Below are 15,962 nucleotides of genomic sequence, written 5' to 3'. Positions count from 1 at the left end.
ATCCCGCATCAAAGACTTGGGGCTATTCAAGATTCACAGAGTGAAAGGCATTGGATGCCTTTCAGGGCTATTTTTATAAACCCATGCTATTTTTGTTCGCTTTCTGTGATGAAGAAGCACGTCAACCCCACAGCAGGGCACCTCTGGGTCTGCTGCTCAGGACTCTCCTTGCTGGGCTCACGGAGACACCTTGATTCTAACTCCTCGAGCCCCCACTTTAGAGGCTACCTAAAGTTCTACCACCATCTACATTTCGACATTGTCATTCTTTTAATTATAAAAGTAAGACACCTTTCGAGAAATTCAAACTCCATAGAATTGTATAAAGCAAAAGATACATTTCTCTTATACTTTCCTCCAGAGAAAGGTGTTATTCTTCCCTTGGAATCCTCTGCTCCCCAAACCTACTCCTTAGGAGGAAGATGCTGTAAACAGCTTGGTGCAACCCCCCACAGACATTTGGTATTGTAAGTGCAACCACACACACACACACACACAGCTGTTCATATCATTTTACAACAGATTCTGCTTCTTTTTCCATTAATTTATTCAGCATCTTTCTGTGAGTATGTATATACATTTTCTAAAAATTCTAAGAATATCTTTAAAAAATTGTATGGAACTATAAAGCACAGAAACCATGGTGAGGTCATGGTGAGCGAGCTGAGCTGAATGGGAGCCAAAAGCCTGGGGATATTTATCCATTACGAGGAAGAAGAGCTGGGAAGAACATAGGCTGATATAATTTTCAGTTTCGTTTACTCAATCAAATTAAAGTCATGTGTGTAATAGTCTCCAAACATTGACAGGTGTTTGCTTTTGGTAGTAAAAGGCAAAGAGGCAGCTTTAGGCCTGAGTGTTACTTAACCATGTCACTCAGCTCTCCTGAGTTTTCCTTTCCTCCCTCAAAAATGACCAGATTGGAGTCAATGATATCTATGGTTCTTTCCATTTCTGATTAGCACTTTAATTTTCTGGGACAAGGCCTCAAGAATTTAGTTAGGTATAAAGTAATCTTTGTTCCAAGGTTCTGGGTTGTTTTTGTCCATTTCCCAAAAACAGTTCACTAGGCTGATTACACAGGTCACATTACCTTATCATTTTAAAAAGCTTATAAGGATACAGACATTCTGTTTTACAGTTTATAAAGAGTTTTCACACACCTTACCATATCTGACTTGCACAGTTATTCAGTGACATAGATTGAGCAGATGTTATTTTAAACCCAGTTTATAGACTAAGAGTTAAGTTCAGAGAGGACTTGCAGAAATCTGATTCCTACCTACATTGTCTGTAGCATTGAAGGTTGAAGAGTCATGTACAATCTGGATAGACCAGCTCTTTGGCTCCCATTTGAGAATTTTGTGTGTTTGTAATAATAAGGAATGAATATTATTTGGTACTCACAATACAGGAAAAGTGAGGTTTAAATTCACTGAGGGGTGTGTTATCACAGATGATCATCCTTATGGATCCTTTTGGAGCATAACTAGAGGAAGACATCTTTGACACATTGGAACTTAGCATTCCTGCTCCAGATTCTCCAGGTCCAAAGGCCGTCTTGTAGTTCTTGCTCTCCCAGGTTTCTCAGGGCTTTTTACTTTGCATTTCTTTGTTCTGGAATGTGCTTCCACTCCCTGTTTTTCTGTCAAACTTCTACTTATCTTTCATGCTCAAGGGTTACCTGCTTTGTGAATTATTTGCTCAGGACCTTCTGCAGACATAAGTCCTCCAATCTCTCTCCACTGCACCCTTTAAAATCACCATAATAGCAACAATCTCCTTTCTGTCTAACTTTAACTACAGGTTTCTTAAAGGTAAAACAAAATGCATGTTTTCCCAGATATTATGGACTGTTGCAGATGCCAAAAATATGTATTGAATGAGTCAATTAATTTTATGGAATATTATCAAGCTGGGGATTTTAGCAAAATTTTTGTATTAATTTCCATGTAATTTGTTGCAGGAATGTTCTCCTTTCCTTATTCATACTCAATGTTTTATTTTTTTAAAGATATGATTCAGTTACAAGCTTACAGAAAAGTTGCAAGCACAGTACAAAGACCTTTCCCCTGAAAACCATTTGAGTGTAAGTTGCTGCTCTGATGCTCCATTATGTTGGAATACTTTACATGCATTTCCTACATTTTTTGACCTCTTCCTTGTTTTCAGGCACAGCAAGAGATTCCAGGTTCATCTCGGACTTGGCCTGCTCAGTCCTGGAATCAATCCTTTTGCTAAGGAGCTCTGCTTCCTACTAGTGGAGGATAGTTTTTAGAAGCCAAGCTCAGGGCTCTGGGTAAGCTTATTGCTATTAGGGCATCACCATGTCACCTTTTGGGGGACAGAGCTAGGGGTTATTTACAACGGTATCCATTTTCATTCGTGTATGTACTAAAAACCATGAATTAACACTGATATCTCCAGTGCCTCATCATGGGCTCCCTCTGATTTTCTCTCTCTTGATGCTTGCAACTCCCTTCTCTGACAGTGAGAAAATTGGCTACTATTATCTTTAACATATTTACTTATTTAATGGATCCCTTTATACATAACTAATCTTCTATTTCTGATGCCATCTCCTTCCCTCCTGACAGCCTTCTTCTCCTCCTTGGGTTCTCCTTCTATAACTCTGAAATTCCAAATTTCAATGTGGGGGATGGGTTTCTACAGGCATCCAAGCCATTCTCGGACACCAGCTCTGTGTCCCACAATTCAACTCAATGCCAACACTATCTATCTGGAGATAGTGTCAGAGCGCACAGTTTCAGGGCTCATTGCTACAAGACTGTCCCTGCACCAACGTCAGTCACAAAGTCCAGGTTACCACCTGTGATTCTGGTAAACTGGCTACAGATCAGAGATTCCAATGACTCACAGAACTCAAGAGAAACGTTTTACTTACTCCATCTGCAGTTGATTACAGAAAAAAAGAACAACTCAGGAATAGCCAGATGGCAGAGATGCAAGGGGTAAGGTTTGGGGGAAAGGGGCGGAGCTTCTTTCGTCTCTGAACACACCACTCTCCATGAACCATATGTTCACCAACCTGCAATCTCTCCCAACTCAGAGCTTTTGGCTTTTTATGAAGGCTTCATTACATAGGCATGATTGATTAAACATTGACTATTAGTGATTGATTCGACCTTCAGCTGCTCTCCTCTCTCCAGAGGTCAAGAGGGTGGGATTGAAATTTCCCACCATCTTGGGTGGTTAGTTTTCCCAGCAACCAGCCTCCATCCTTAGGTGGGGTCTGAAAGTCAACTTTAACACTTACATCACTTAGGAAATTCCAAGGGTTTTAGGAGCTCTGTGCCAGAAATGGAGATGAAGACCAAACATATTTTTCTTTTTATGAGTCACACTATCACACACCCCTTGTCAGGCTGCCTTCCTCACTGCACGGACCCTGGTACCTCATGCTGCTGCTTGGCAGGGTCTCTCTCCTCACCCTTGTCCACCTCGGACATTCTGTGAGGGGCCACCATCAAGCACGGATGCCCTCCTCACCTACGCAGGCTCTGACTCCACAATCGGCTGCTTCTCTTTCTCTCCTCTAATTGAGGATGCCCTCTAATCCTTGCTCTGACTCTGATACCTCACACCAGGAATCAGACGGGTAGATGCCCTCCTTTCCAGTTTGGGCTCTGACAAACTATACCAGGAAGGATGCTTCACTTATTATACTTGAGTGCTGACATTCTGCGCTTGGGGTGCGTTACCTCATTAGGGATGCATCCTCTGATTTCCAAAGTTTCCTTCTCCAATCATGATACCTTTGTCACCCTTCTTGGGCTCTAACTGCCCACACTAAATTTCCCTCCCTCTTGGGTACCCTTCTTCCCTGGCTTAGGTTCCAACACCCTTCTTTGGGCCACTGTGGCTGCCCTCCACACAGATACTATTTATTATGCTATACTCCCCACTGATGGCTTTAGGACTGGGAGGGAGAGGAATAGAAAGCAAGGGGAAGAAAGGAAAAGGATATACCATTTCCTAGGTTTGCTTATTAGTCCTACCAGAGGGAAATAAATACATGGAAAAGTTTAAAAGTGACCAATTTCTCCTTATTTGCAATAGTAACGAAAGATTTGGACTAAGAAAAATTTGAAGTGATTAGAAAAATAAGATTTGATGTTAAATGCCCTTTCCATTGGAGAATTGAACTTTTATTTATCTTCTAGGTGTTTCATGTTTTGTTCTGATAGATGACTTCTACATTAGATATTTAGAAATGACAAGGCTGGAATGGACATTTGGGCTTCTATTCCAATTTTCTTATTTCATAGATGAGGGAATTGAGTCCTGGTTAGGTCAAATGACTTTCCCAGGTTTCCCAGGTGACATAGTCAGAAAGGAAAAGGACATGTTTCCACATCCCAGCCAGTGTCCTTCATTATTATCATTTAAAATTATTTGAACCTTAAGGCAAATTTATGAGAAAAATTAGTTTTTACATTACACCCTATATTTTAAATTGGAAGTCCTTTTCTTCAGTAATGATATTGCTAGTAGAATGCTATATTTTTGGGCTCTAAGTATCTACTTAGATACTACATCATCTAAGTAGTACTTTGGTGATTATATTTCATAAGAGTGGAAGATCTAGAGATGAGCCTTACCAATTTGGTAGTTAGTAACTTGTAATTTTCTGAATACTCTCTTTTAATTGCATATGTACATTAAGTTAACTGTTTTTGGTAAAGACGCCAAGCAAGTTGATTATTATTTATTTTACTATTTATCATCTTGTGGGGTTGACGGACTGGCAAAATGTATATATACACAAATGGCTGATAAACTTTTATTTTGAAAATCCACAAGATAAAATTTGTATTATTTGAAGCCCATTTACATTTGTGGAAAGTCCAACTTTGTTGCTGAGAAAAACCTGCCCTCTGTTCACCAATGTCAAATAGAAATACAGAGACAGAGCTTTGGAGGCGTAGAAAGGAATATCTTTATTACTTTGTCAGGCAAAAGGGGAACACAGTAGGCTAGCGCCTCAAGAACGGTGCCCCCCTCCCTGGGAAATAGGGAGAGGTCTTACAGTCAGGGCTTGTGGTCAGGGGTATGCAATAAGGATCAAAGCAGTAACAGTCCCGCATTCTTCTGATGGGCTGGTGGTGAGGTAAGTAGGCGTCAGCATCATCAAGCTTCAAGTCCAACTGGTCTGGGGTCTACCTGCTTGTGGGCAGCATCCCATCGTTCATCATTAACTTCTCCCACCTGGAGGGGGTTTCAATTTCTGCAAAATAGCTCAAAGATATTGTTGTGTGTATTGTTGATGGGAAACAGGACCTGCCCCAAGGCTGCTCTTGACTGCTTCTCCCAGGTCTCGCGCATCCCCTCCCTTCACTCATTAACAACTGCTTGAATCTGCCCATTGGAACTCAGGGAAGGTCATGGAGGCTGAATGAAAGCTGTTTTCCTACAATCAAAGAAATGCGGGATGCAGAGAGGCTTTGTGCCCAGGAGTCCCACAGGGCCCTGCTTGGTATCAACATTTATCAATGTTGCAATTCAACCTGGGAAAGAATAGCTTGCTGGGTGTAGGTGAGCCATCTAGAGTGTTCATTGATTTCCAAGAATCACCTGGAGTTACTGGGGTTAAAGGAAAAATAGGCAACAAACTATATTTAAGGATCCAAGAAAAATCTTGAAGTGTCCCCATCAGCTGTATAATTTAAGAGCTTAAGTGTGACATAAACTTACTTTTGGCCCTTGGGTGAAATATTTGCCCTTTTTGCACCAATGTAATTCTGTAAATTAGTATCAACAGATGCACAGATTTTTATAGTTGGAAAGGACACATTATCAAGATCATTTTGTTGATCTCCTTCCAAGACAGTAAGCCTTCTACTAGGTACCCCTGAGTCTGAATCACTTTCAATCATGGGGGAAATCACTACCTCCCAAAGCAGTTGCGCCTTATTTTTTTACAGAAACCTTCCTCTTGGTAACTTTGCCCTGTTACTACTGCCTTCTGTCCTCTGTAGTTAGAACACAGTTAAATCGTCTCCATATGACAGCCCTGGAGTATGTCCCCCTAGATCCTCATCTTTCTGGAATTTTCTCTTGCTGTCTCTTTCTTCCACCATCTAAGTTCTTCACGGGAAATGAGAATCTTTCCCCTGCCCTTTGTCTGGATTTAGTGCCTCTTTTAAAATGTGCTGTTTGAGGAGGCTGCGCACTCAACCCCAAAGACAAGAGCAACGCCTTGAGGTCCTCTTACTGTCCTTAGCCATGTAACAGTGAATCGTGGTTTCACTTTATTTCTGGACAGTCGCAGCCACCAGACACAATCTTTGCCCTCAAACACCGCGTTCACTTTGCACAAGCTTGCTGACCTCACACCTCAGTCAGTTTTTCTTGAACCCTCATCTGAACAAACAAACACTGTGATCTGCGGATATCCTGTGCGGCGTCAGGAAGGGCCGGCTTGAGCAGTGCCGGTTCAGTGGGCTCGCCACCACCGCTAGAGACTGGGTTTCCTTTTTCTCCTGACTTTAAGAAGTAAGACAAAAAAGCAATTCCTGCTAATCTCTTAGACAATGCAAAGGGTTCCAGACTCTATTCCAGGAAGCCGGTTTCAACAAGGTAACAAAGAGACCACCGAGACCAGAAAGGAGGCTAGGGCTGTCCACCGGAGGTGGCATTCAGGTAACCCCCGGGGGTGAGGGTGGGGAGCCAGCTCCGGGGAGGGGGGGAGTGCGCCACGCCAGCCCAGAGGAAGGGCCAGCGGCTGTGCTCCCGGGCGGGCGTGGACGCGCGCGAGTTCAGGCTGGGGCGTGTGTCACCACGTGCTGCAGGGAGGCGGGGACAGGGCCCTCCTCCTCCTGTTATCCGTGAAGAGCGCAGGGCCGGATTTCGGAGTTTCACAGCGGACTTGGCCAGGGATAGTGTTGAGAGAGAGAGAAAGAGAGAGAAAGAGACAGACTGACTCACGTGGACACAAACAGACGCAGAAACAAACAGGCAAGGTGAGAGGTTAGCAGGCTGGCTAACCTACTAGCTTGCCAATGCAGAGAAGAGATCTGGGAGAGGGACGGTCCCGTTTAGACGCTCAAGCTCCCGGACACCGAAGGGGCCATTTCCTGCAGCTTCCTGGGGGCTGCACGTCTCACCCCTTCTAAGTTTGCTTTGAGGGAATTAAGCAGAAAGAAAGGAAGAGGAGGTGGGGTTCTACACCCAGTGTGGTTTTAGTTCTTCTCAAGACGTGGCGCGGTTTGGGGCTTTATATCCGGAAGGAGCATGTGTCATCACACTTTACGCTAATCCTGGGACGTTTGCAAACCCGGCTCCGGGGCAGTTGGCTCCACGCCCGGTGGGGCGTTCGAGGGCTCCGGCCTCGCAGTGCTCCCGGGGCCGGCCGGCGGGTAGCCGAGTGGCCTTTATCTCTGTCCCCCTTTGTCCTCTTTATCTCAGGCTCTCCAGGAGGCCCGGGGGCCGCTCTGTCTATCGCTCCCCACCCCCGGCTGCACCGCCACTTCAATGCCCGGCAGGTCGCCGGCTGCTGTTCTTTCGAAGGTGGCGGAGGACCAGGGGCGCCCCGCGCCACTGCCGACTCGGACCGGCGCCCAGGCCTGACCCGCGCCCTTGGGCACCGACGCGGGTGCGCCCGGCGCTTCCCCGTGCGCTCCAGTTCGTTTCTGGCCTGCGAGCGGCAACCTTGGCCAGGATGGCCCCCGGCCGGGCGGCGGCTGGGCTCCTGCTGCTGGCGGCCGCCGGCCTCGGAGGGGAGGCGGCGGGGCCTGGGCTCGCCTTCAGCGAGGATGTGCTGAGCGTGTTCGGCGCGAACCGGAGCCTGTCGGCGGCGCAGCTCGGGCGCCTGTTGGAGCAGCTGGGAGCCGCCCCCGTGGAGGGTGCCCCCGAGCCCGGGCTGCTGCACTTCAACCAGGTAGGGCACGGGCCCGGCCGCCCTTCCCCGCCGGGGTGTCCGGAGACGTCCCTTTGCACAGGAGCGCTGTTTAATGGGGGAAAAGGGCCGGAGGGAGAATTTCGTTACGTTTCTCCAGCTTGAGGCGGGTCCTGCTTTTCGCTAGACCTGGCTTTGTCGCCGGGGTTAAAGGGCGGGCGGTGACGAGGGAGTCAGAAACTGCAGTTTTATGCCCCATGAACTGCGTCCTCAGATGCTTATAAGAGTTTGTGCAAAAGTTTATAAAGTAGTTGAGAGCGGGAAGCACCTTAAGGGATGCGTTTTAGATAGGAATGGCTTACTGAAGTCTTCCCGGCAGAGATAGCGGCTCACATGCCGTCCACGTTAACAGTTGCTCGGTGGGTAACGACTGCCAGCGAGATATAATGTAGTTCTGTCTTTCCAATGTACGTTACACGAGGCATTTAGGGCCGAAGGGCCTATTGTATAGAGACAGGGAGGCCGAGGGAGGCCCTGGGACCAAGATCACGCATCCAGCTGGTGGTGGAACTGGGTTTAAAGCTATTGATTTAGTTATCTGTCAGGTGAAGGATTTGATTCTAATATTTATTCATTAAAAAAAACCTATTTTAGTACATATTCACAGTATTATACAGGCATTTGGTACTTCCTAAGATTTAAGTATCACCGTGAGTTACCTAGGAGCAATTAAGAGCATGCCTACTAGTAAACTTCAAAAAAGATGTTATAGATGCTTCCTTACTTCCGTAATATTCTGTGATTATTTCTTAAAATTGTGAAGTAAGCGAAGTGTGCTTTCAGCATCCTCCCCAAAACTTCTCCTTACTTTGAAAAACTCTGTTAACTCAGTACTTTGATTTTTTTTTTTTCTTCTGCTCTGATTCCAGTGACAACTGATGATGAATGGCAGTATTCAGTATTTTCAGTATTGTTTGTCACTTCTGGGTGATGTTAGTTTGTGTTACAAAAAAGTTTTTGTGGTCCAAGATGTTTGGGAAATGCTGCATACTATACTCCACGCCTGGAAATCTAGCATTTCCTAATGTATCTGATCTTAGATTACAGTCAGGGAGACTTTAATCAGATAAATTCCTTGCTAATAACATTATAGTTGGCATTCTTTTTCTTAGAAATATCTTACCTCAATTAAAACATACAATATTCAAGAAATATAAGTTTCTGATGCCATGAGGTATCAGAGTGACCTCCCTTTGATCTAGAAGGGTTTTGTGGTCCTCTTATGCATGTCCTTTAGTAAACTATAGGTCCAGTTCTGGCATTGCTTTACAATTGGTTTAATGTCTAAAAAATGATAAGCTGGAAAAACTGAAATGACCCCATATTAAATTGATACTTTAGAAAATAAAGCAAGCGACATCCGAAGTATTTTCTGCCTAGTTGCAGTCTCTTCAAGTAGGGGAAACAGCTGAGCTGACTAAAGCATTTCTAGGTAAGAGTAGGGGTGGTCATTGCTTGGAAAGAAGCTTGGGGACTTGACTTGCAGCTGCATATCTGTAACCCACACATTGTTTTGACTTAAATTATCTCCTTATCATGCAGTGTCTGAAGGTGTCGATGAATTGTAAAGGGACAAAAGAGCCCTGAGCCACGCCTTGGCAAAGACACTGGAAAAGACAGCTAAATAATTTAGGAAAATTGCTTAAGTTTAATAGCAACATGATTCCCAGTTTATGAGTAAGTAGGATACCTCAATAGGTAAATTATACGTATGTTGACGCCTTGTTTCTCATTCTTCTGTTTGCATATTTAAATACCCTCATTATGGCCTCTGTGGGCATCAGAAAGAGACAGGAGGAAGCCCATAATTACTTGGGAAATAAAGGGAAGCCAGGAAAATTTATCACTTAATCAGACTTAGCAAACATCTGTTTGATGTTCTAAAAAGTCCTAATGAAAACAACAATGATGTTGAATGAAGTGCCATTCCAGAAGAATCTATTAATTTGCTGATGTTTATATGTGCTCTAGCAGGAAACCATCCAATTTAGAGCAAACTTTAGGGCCATTAATATCTCCATACCTTAAAGAATGCAACTTCAGTTTCCTCACCTGCAACAAAGTAGAATAATAATATATGTGAGAAGCTTGATTTTCTGACTTTGAAGAAGGTTGAAAAGGTAGAATTTATTTCTTTGGGCCAGGGATTTCTTGAATCGTCTACAAGATCTATTTACAAATGACATTGTTCCTTTGGATGAGGGCTTAGGTCAGCTTTTCCTGAGTAATAGGAATACCGTACTAAAAATTTAGACAATTTTGGAAGGTTTTCTAATATTTTTTCAGTATCCTTAAATACTATTAAATTAACTTGTTGCTTTGGGAGATCAAAGTGACCTGAGTTCAAACTGGAGACAGTAGAATAATTGAGTTTACTGTTTTGCTTCTTATGGTTTCTGAGGGTACAAAGAACAGGTAGAAGCAGCAACCCAAACAAGTGAGAGGAGGGAGCTCTTTTATCTAAATGGGTCTCCGGGGCCCATGACTGAGTGTGAGTCGGCTCTATCTCAGGGAGTTTCTAAAATACAAAGGGAAGCCCCAACTGGGCGAATACCCTGGGTGATTAATTTAGGGGATTTAAGAATGGGCTCGGGGCCTCCTTTTGTTTGTTCCCTTGTTCCTTTCTCATTCTCTAAGAGGTCTTTTCATTTCTCCTTCAGAACACCTCACCTCTAAATGATCACACTAAGCTGCAGGAAATGCCTGAACAAATCAGTCTCCTGGGGAGGGTTAGTGGGGGTGATGGAGATGTGGGTGTGGGTGTGGCAGGTTGGCATGTGAGGCAACCTTTATTTTCCACTATTGCTCAACCTTAGACTTTTGCTTCCCTCTCCCAACTCTGTTTTTTCATTTGATACATATCCTGCAGTGCATCTTCTGCATCTTTGTTTTTTTCTTTCACAGGTTCCCTGAACTTTGTTTTTAAATCTCTTTCAATTCATATTCAGTCTTCCTAAAGCAATACTTGAAAATGCCTCTCTTCTTTCAGATCTCCTCCACGAATTGTCTCTTGGCTGGTGAAGTCTCAATCTGGAGCCTGACATTTGAGGCTCTGCACGGCAAGGTTGACCCTGAGATGTCAACCTTCCTGCCCAGGCCTAGCAGTTGTTAAATTAAACTATTCACTCTTGCATGAAATCACCTTATACTTCTACTCAACAACTTTTTTACTTCATTATCTTCCTTACCGCCTTCCTATTTCCAAATGCAGTGTCCTTCTTTTCCTTGAATTGCCCTATCAAAATCTTAAATTTTAAAAAACCCAGCTAAACTCCACTGATTTGCTCTTTTTGAATTCTTGAATTTTTTTTATTAAGCTAATGACACAGTTATTCATGTGTTCAACAAATATTTTGAATAACCATACTCTAATTAGAGTGGTCATTTAAAAGTACAAATCTAATCACATTGCTCATTTTATTAAAACAATGAAATGCCTTTAAGAGAAACTTCAAACACTTTAATGTGGCTTAAGCCTTTTTATGATCTGGTTCCTGTATATTTCTCAAGCCTTATCCTTTGCTACTATTTCAGTCTTCATGGACTGCCGGTAGTTCTTGGTTCACCATATACATCTGCTTATGCTTTAGGTATCAGTTTAGACATTACTTCTTCCAAGAAGCCTTTCTTAGCCTGCTCAGGGGTTTAGTAGGAGCTCCTTCTATGTAATCCTATATTAATTGGTGCCTAATGCAATCATAACATATTATATATTGCAATTATTTTATAACACGCAAATAATTTTATATGTGTTATAAATTTCTGTTTATATTGGCCCCCCCGCCCACGTACACATCCATGTAATTTTGAACAAATTGAATGGAATGATCTGACTCATCTCTTTTGGGGCTAGTGTAATGCCTGGTACATAACATATATTCATTATGTATATTTTTGAATGAATGAGTGAAGACTTTAATATGAGTAAGGCAATTTGAGCCCTCACATGACTTTACAGTTTATAGGTAGACATGTGACATAGGCACACATGACTATAATGCACAATAGAATGATATGTCTGATTAAAGAATTTCAAATAAAAGTGGAATGGGATCAGACTTGTGTTTTGGAAAATTCATCTGCGTGAGAGTGTGGAATGTGTCTGAGTGGGTCGAGACAGGAGCTAAGGAGGAAACTGCAGTGGTTTGTAGGTGATGTAATGATTGCTTGATCCTGGAGACCATCAGGAGGTAGCATAAAGGCTCTGCCTTTTGGAAGAGCAGCTATGACTGAAGAGTAGACAAAAAGCCCCAAAAATAGATATTTTCTACTTCAGTCTTTTGCCTTTAGTGGTCTTTTAAATATTGTTAGAGGTTTCCTTTCATTAGTTTATGTCCCAAAGATGCTAGAGGGAGAGGCAGTGAGGTAACTCTTGGCTTATTTCAATGGATGACTGGGCTAGCGGTCTGTAGCAAACAGAAGGGGAGTACGTGTGTGGTCATTACATACATGTCGTATGCATAGCTTGTTGTCATTTATTGCACTTTTTCCTGGAACGGGCTTCCTGGAACAGGCTTCCTGGAATGGGCTTCCTGGAATGGGCAGGGTAACAGTGCATTAGATGAGGGAGGTGCTGGAAAGCACTGACCATGGGAGGAGGTAAGAAAGAGCACCTGCTCTCTCCCTCTTTTTTTTTTTTTTTTCCTTTATTTTCTGAGAAATGGTGGGGTAAAACTTCTGGGAATGCCTTCCAGCCTGCTTATTCAGGTTAGAAACTGGCTGCAAGGGCGGAACTGAAGGACAAGGTTGTGCTTAGGTCTCCGGTGGCTTTTCCTTCAAGACAATGGACCTATTCTGGTCTATTATATTACTCGCATTTAAGTTGACTGTGTACAGTGTGATCATTGTTTCCAAAAGGTTTTGGGAAAATGAGAGACACTCATGATTCACTTGACTGTGATGTCAAGAGCTTAGTTTGCTTCCATGCCAGGGATGATTGGGATCCACATGAGAAAAATACTCTTCATGCTTTCCATATCTAACTCCCAAACTTGCATCTTTATCCACCAGCCTAGGAGTCACATGGACCCTTTTGTACATAACATAAATAATTATATCTAAGATTTATTTTTTTCCTATGTGACATAACTCTTAACTACTTTATTTGTGTTAACACATTTCAAAATCGCAACAATCCTGTAATAAAGATACTATTATTAACTTAATTTTACACATGAGAAATATGTGGTGCTGAAAGGTTAAGTAACTTGACCAAAATCACGCAGTAAGTGATAGAAGCTCAGGCAATTCTCAATCCTACAGTGGATTTTTTGAATTATAGTTTAGAAACTCATACTCTCTCTAGCCAGGACAACTGTTACCTCAGGTTTTGAACTATGGGTAGAAGTTACTAACCATCAATCACTTAGCTAGCTCCATTGCTTAGTCACATTAAGGGAACAGTGCTAAGACTACAGAAACTACAATGACGATGGCAGGTCCTGGTCCTCAGAGAGCTCATGATCTAATTAAGAAATAAGGTGGAAACTTGTGAAAAGTATGCAAGGCAAAACTGAATAGTTAATCACTGAAAGAAGCATTACAAGACATATCACAAGGCTGTGTGCGATTAATTGCCAAATGAGTATTTTTGGGAGCCATGTTCTGTTAGTTTAGGAAGGTGAGAGAGCCTTCTGGGAAACACCTTGTGGAGGAGTTACAAGTCAGTCAATTCTTCTTTTGGAGAATTTTGCTTGTTTGGTTTGAAAATACTTATTGGATGAACATCTGCTTGTGCCAAATGTGTCTGTGCTATTAATCACAAGATGGACTTTCCTGTGGGTTACATGACTTCTCTTTTATGGAAGCAACATTTATTTTTTCTTGTGTAATGAATTTTTCTTGGAGAAAATATTTCAGTGACAATAGTTTTCCTAATTCTCAGTTTCAAAAGTTTTCCTGGAGAAAGGCGTATTAATCAACTTCTTTCCTCTATGGATAGACTGTAGCTATGGGAGAGACATCCATGTCTAGTGTTAAATTTTTCAGTCCTGTTCTCACTTTTACTCTAAAAGAATTCTGCCAATGAATTCACTCTCTCTTCTGGCAATTTAGAGTGTAAGACTTTTTTTTTTTTTAAATTGTGCCATGTTCTTGCTGGTAGATAATTCTTTTTTTTACATGTTAATTAATTATATTTTTCTTTTTTAATTGACATATAGTTGATATGCAATATTATATAAGTTACAGGTGTACAATATAGTGATTCACAACTTTTAAAGATTATACTCCATTTATAGTTATTATAAAATATTGGCTCTATTCCCTGTGTTGTATAATATATCCTTGCACCCAATGCAACCAATAAATAGATAAATAAATAAATTTATTTAAAAAAAAGGGACTTCCTAGGTGGCACAGTGGCTAAGAATCCACCTGCCAATGCAGGGGGCACGGGTTTAATCCCTGATCTGGGAAGATCCCACCAAAACAAAGGAAAAAAAAATCCTTGTAGCTTATTTTATACGTAATAGTTTGTTCCTCTTAATCCTGTAAGTCCTCCTTTTTTCATGCCTGCGAAGCAACTGCACTGCTGACTGCACAACACTGGAGAAAGAGGATTGTGCGTTGGTGCTAGGGAATGAGTTGAAGCAATGAGGGAAGCGTAAGTGAACAGAGGATTTTAACAGAATTAGTAACCCTAACAGAGTTACTAACTGGCAGAATTACTAAGTCTTAGAATCTCATTGCTGCTAGATGGGAGTTTGAGCTCTCACACAGATGCAAGGAGAGGGAGAGGTAAACTTTTTCCCTTAATTGAGGTAGATCTTTATTTCTCTCTAGAGATATTCAAAGTAGAATAGTTGGGTGGGAGATTTTCAGCTTCTATGCTTTACATGGTTCACAGTATATTTATGTTTCCAGATGATGCCCACATTGGGAGATGTTGAGGGACAGGGACTTCATTTCTCCATCATAAAAACCCATTGCTTTTCAACTATGACTGTAGTTTAAGAGTTTTTTCTTTAAATTCAGTATACATTTGAATTCTCTATGTTAAATTTCTTTTGGTGGTAGTAGGGGTTGGGGGAAAAAATAGGAATACAAATAGGCATGGAAAATAGGCCTGAAGTTGAGAAGGGTTGACATACCTCAGGGAAAAGAAAAGCAACCCCATAATGAGGATAGCCTAATGTGGTTGGTAATAAGAGTTTGCCAGTTTCTTGGATTCAGAGTGGCATTTCCTCAAGGAACTGTCCATGTTACTAAGTGCACACAGTTAATATTAGGATCATTTACAATGCAGTTTATTAAAAAAAAAGAAGAAGAGTGTTACTAAACTCTAGACAACCTAAGAAACTAGTCATTTTCAGATAGTGTTCCCATTTCCAACTCCAGATGATGGTAGATTCTTGTTTGTAATTGAAACTAATTAATTTATTCTCAAACTATTCCCGATTGTCTGTTTCAGGAGCCAGATGAGTTTGCCTAGTCTTGAGATTTATTTTATAAAGAAATGAAACTATCACTGAATTACCTTTGTGATGATGGGATTTGGGAACATAGAAAATCTTCAGAATGGAGTCTTATTTAATTTGGCTTCCGTCTCCTTCCAAAGATCCTCTGTTGTTTTTTTTGGCCTACAGTTTAAGGAGAACAAAAACAAAAATCTGTGAATCTAAATCAAAGGTGTTAACCTGAAAAGTAGTGTTATGCATTCCGAGTCCAAATATTTAATACCTTGACTTGTTTTTAATACTTAACTGAATAGTTAGAGAAAAAATCCCCAAAACAAACAAACACTGTAAGGCCTTTAAGGCTTTAGTTCTGTGAACCTAGTTCAAAAATAATACACTTGCCATCAATGTATTCAGTGGGCTTCTTAGATCTGTAACTATAGTAGAGAATACAGCATAATGGTTATCAGTTTGGCCTTGGGAGTTAAACAGACGTGGGCTGAATTCTAATTCTGTCACTTAGCAGCTGGGGAACCACAGACAAGTGACTTAACCTATTTAATCCTCAGTTTTCACATCTGTGAATTGAAAAAGTGAACCTTACTCATAGGATGGTTGTAAATGAAAATAAAAGAACAATAATAATT

The 15,962-nt window shown here is 41.8% G+C and overlaps 1 protein-coding gene across 4 annotated transcripts in view; it reads left to right on the top strand.

Annotated features, from left to right (window-relative positions):
• The first annotated feature begins 6,849 nt into the window (after positions 1 to 6,849).
• Positions 6,850 to 15,962, top strand: part of SLC39A8 (solute carrier family 39 member 8) — a 72,910-nt gene continuing 63,797 nt past the window's right edge. For 2 of the 4 annotated variants that reach the window (XM_057729630.1, XM_057729626.1), the window contains exons 1-2: positions 6,850 to 6,983; positions 7,429 to 7,900. In XM_057729630.1, coding sequence (XP_057585613.1) covers positions 7,682 to 7,900 — 219 coding nt within the window. In that variant the 5' untranslated portion in view covers positions 6,850 to 6,983; positions 7,429 to 7,681. The other 2 variants (XM_057729629.1, XM_057729628.1) reach the window with 2 other exon arrangements.

This window comes from Hippopotamus amphibius, chromosome 3, assembly GCF_030028045.1.
Source record: "Hippopotamus amphibius kiboko isolate mHipAmp2 chromosome 3, mHipAmp2.hap2, whole genome shotgun sequence".
Classification (NCBI taxonomy): domain Eukaryota; kingdom Metazoa; phylum Chordata; class Mammalia; order Artiodactyla; family Hippopotamidae; genus Hippopotamus; species Hippopotamus amphibius.
This window is presented reverse-complemented; position numbering and strand designations above follow the sequence as displayed.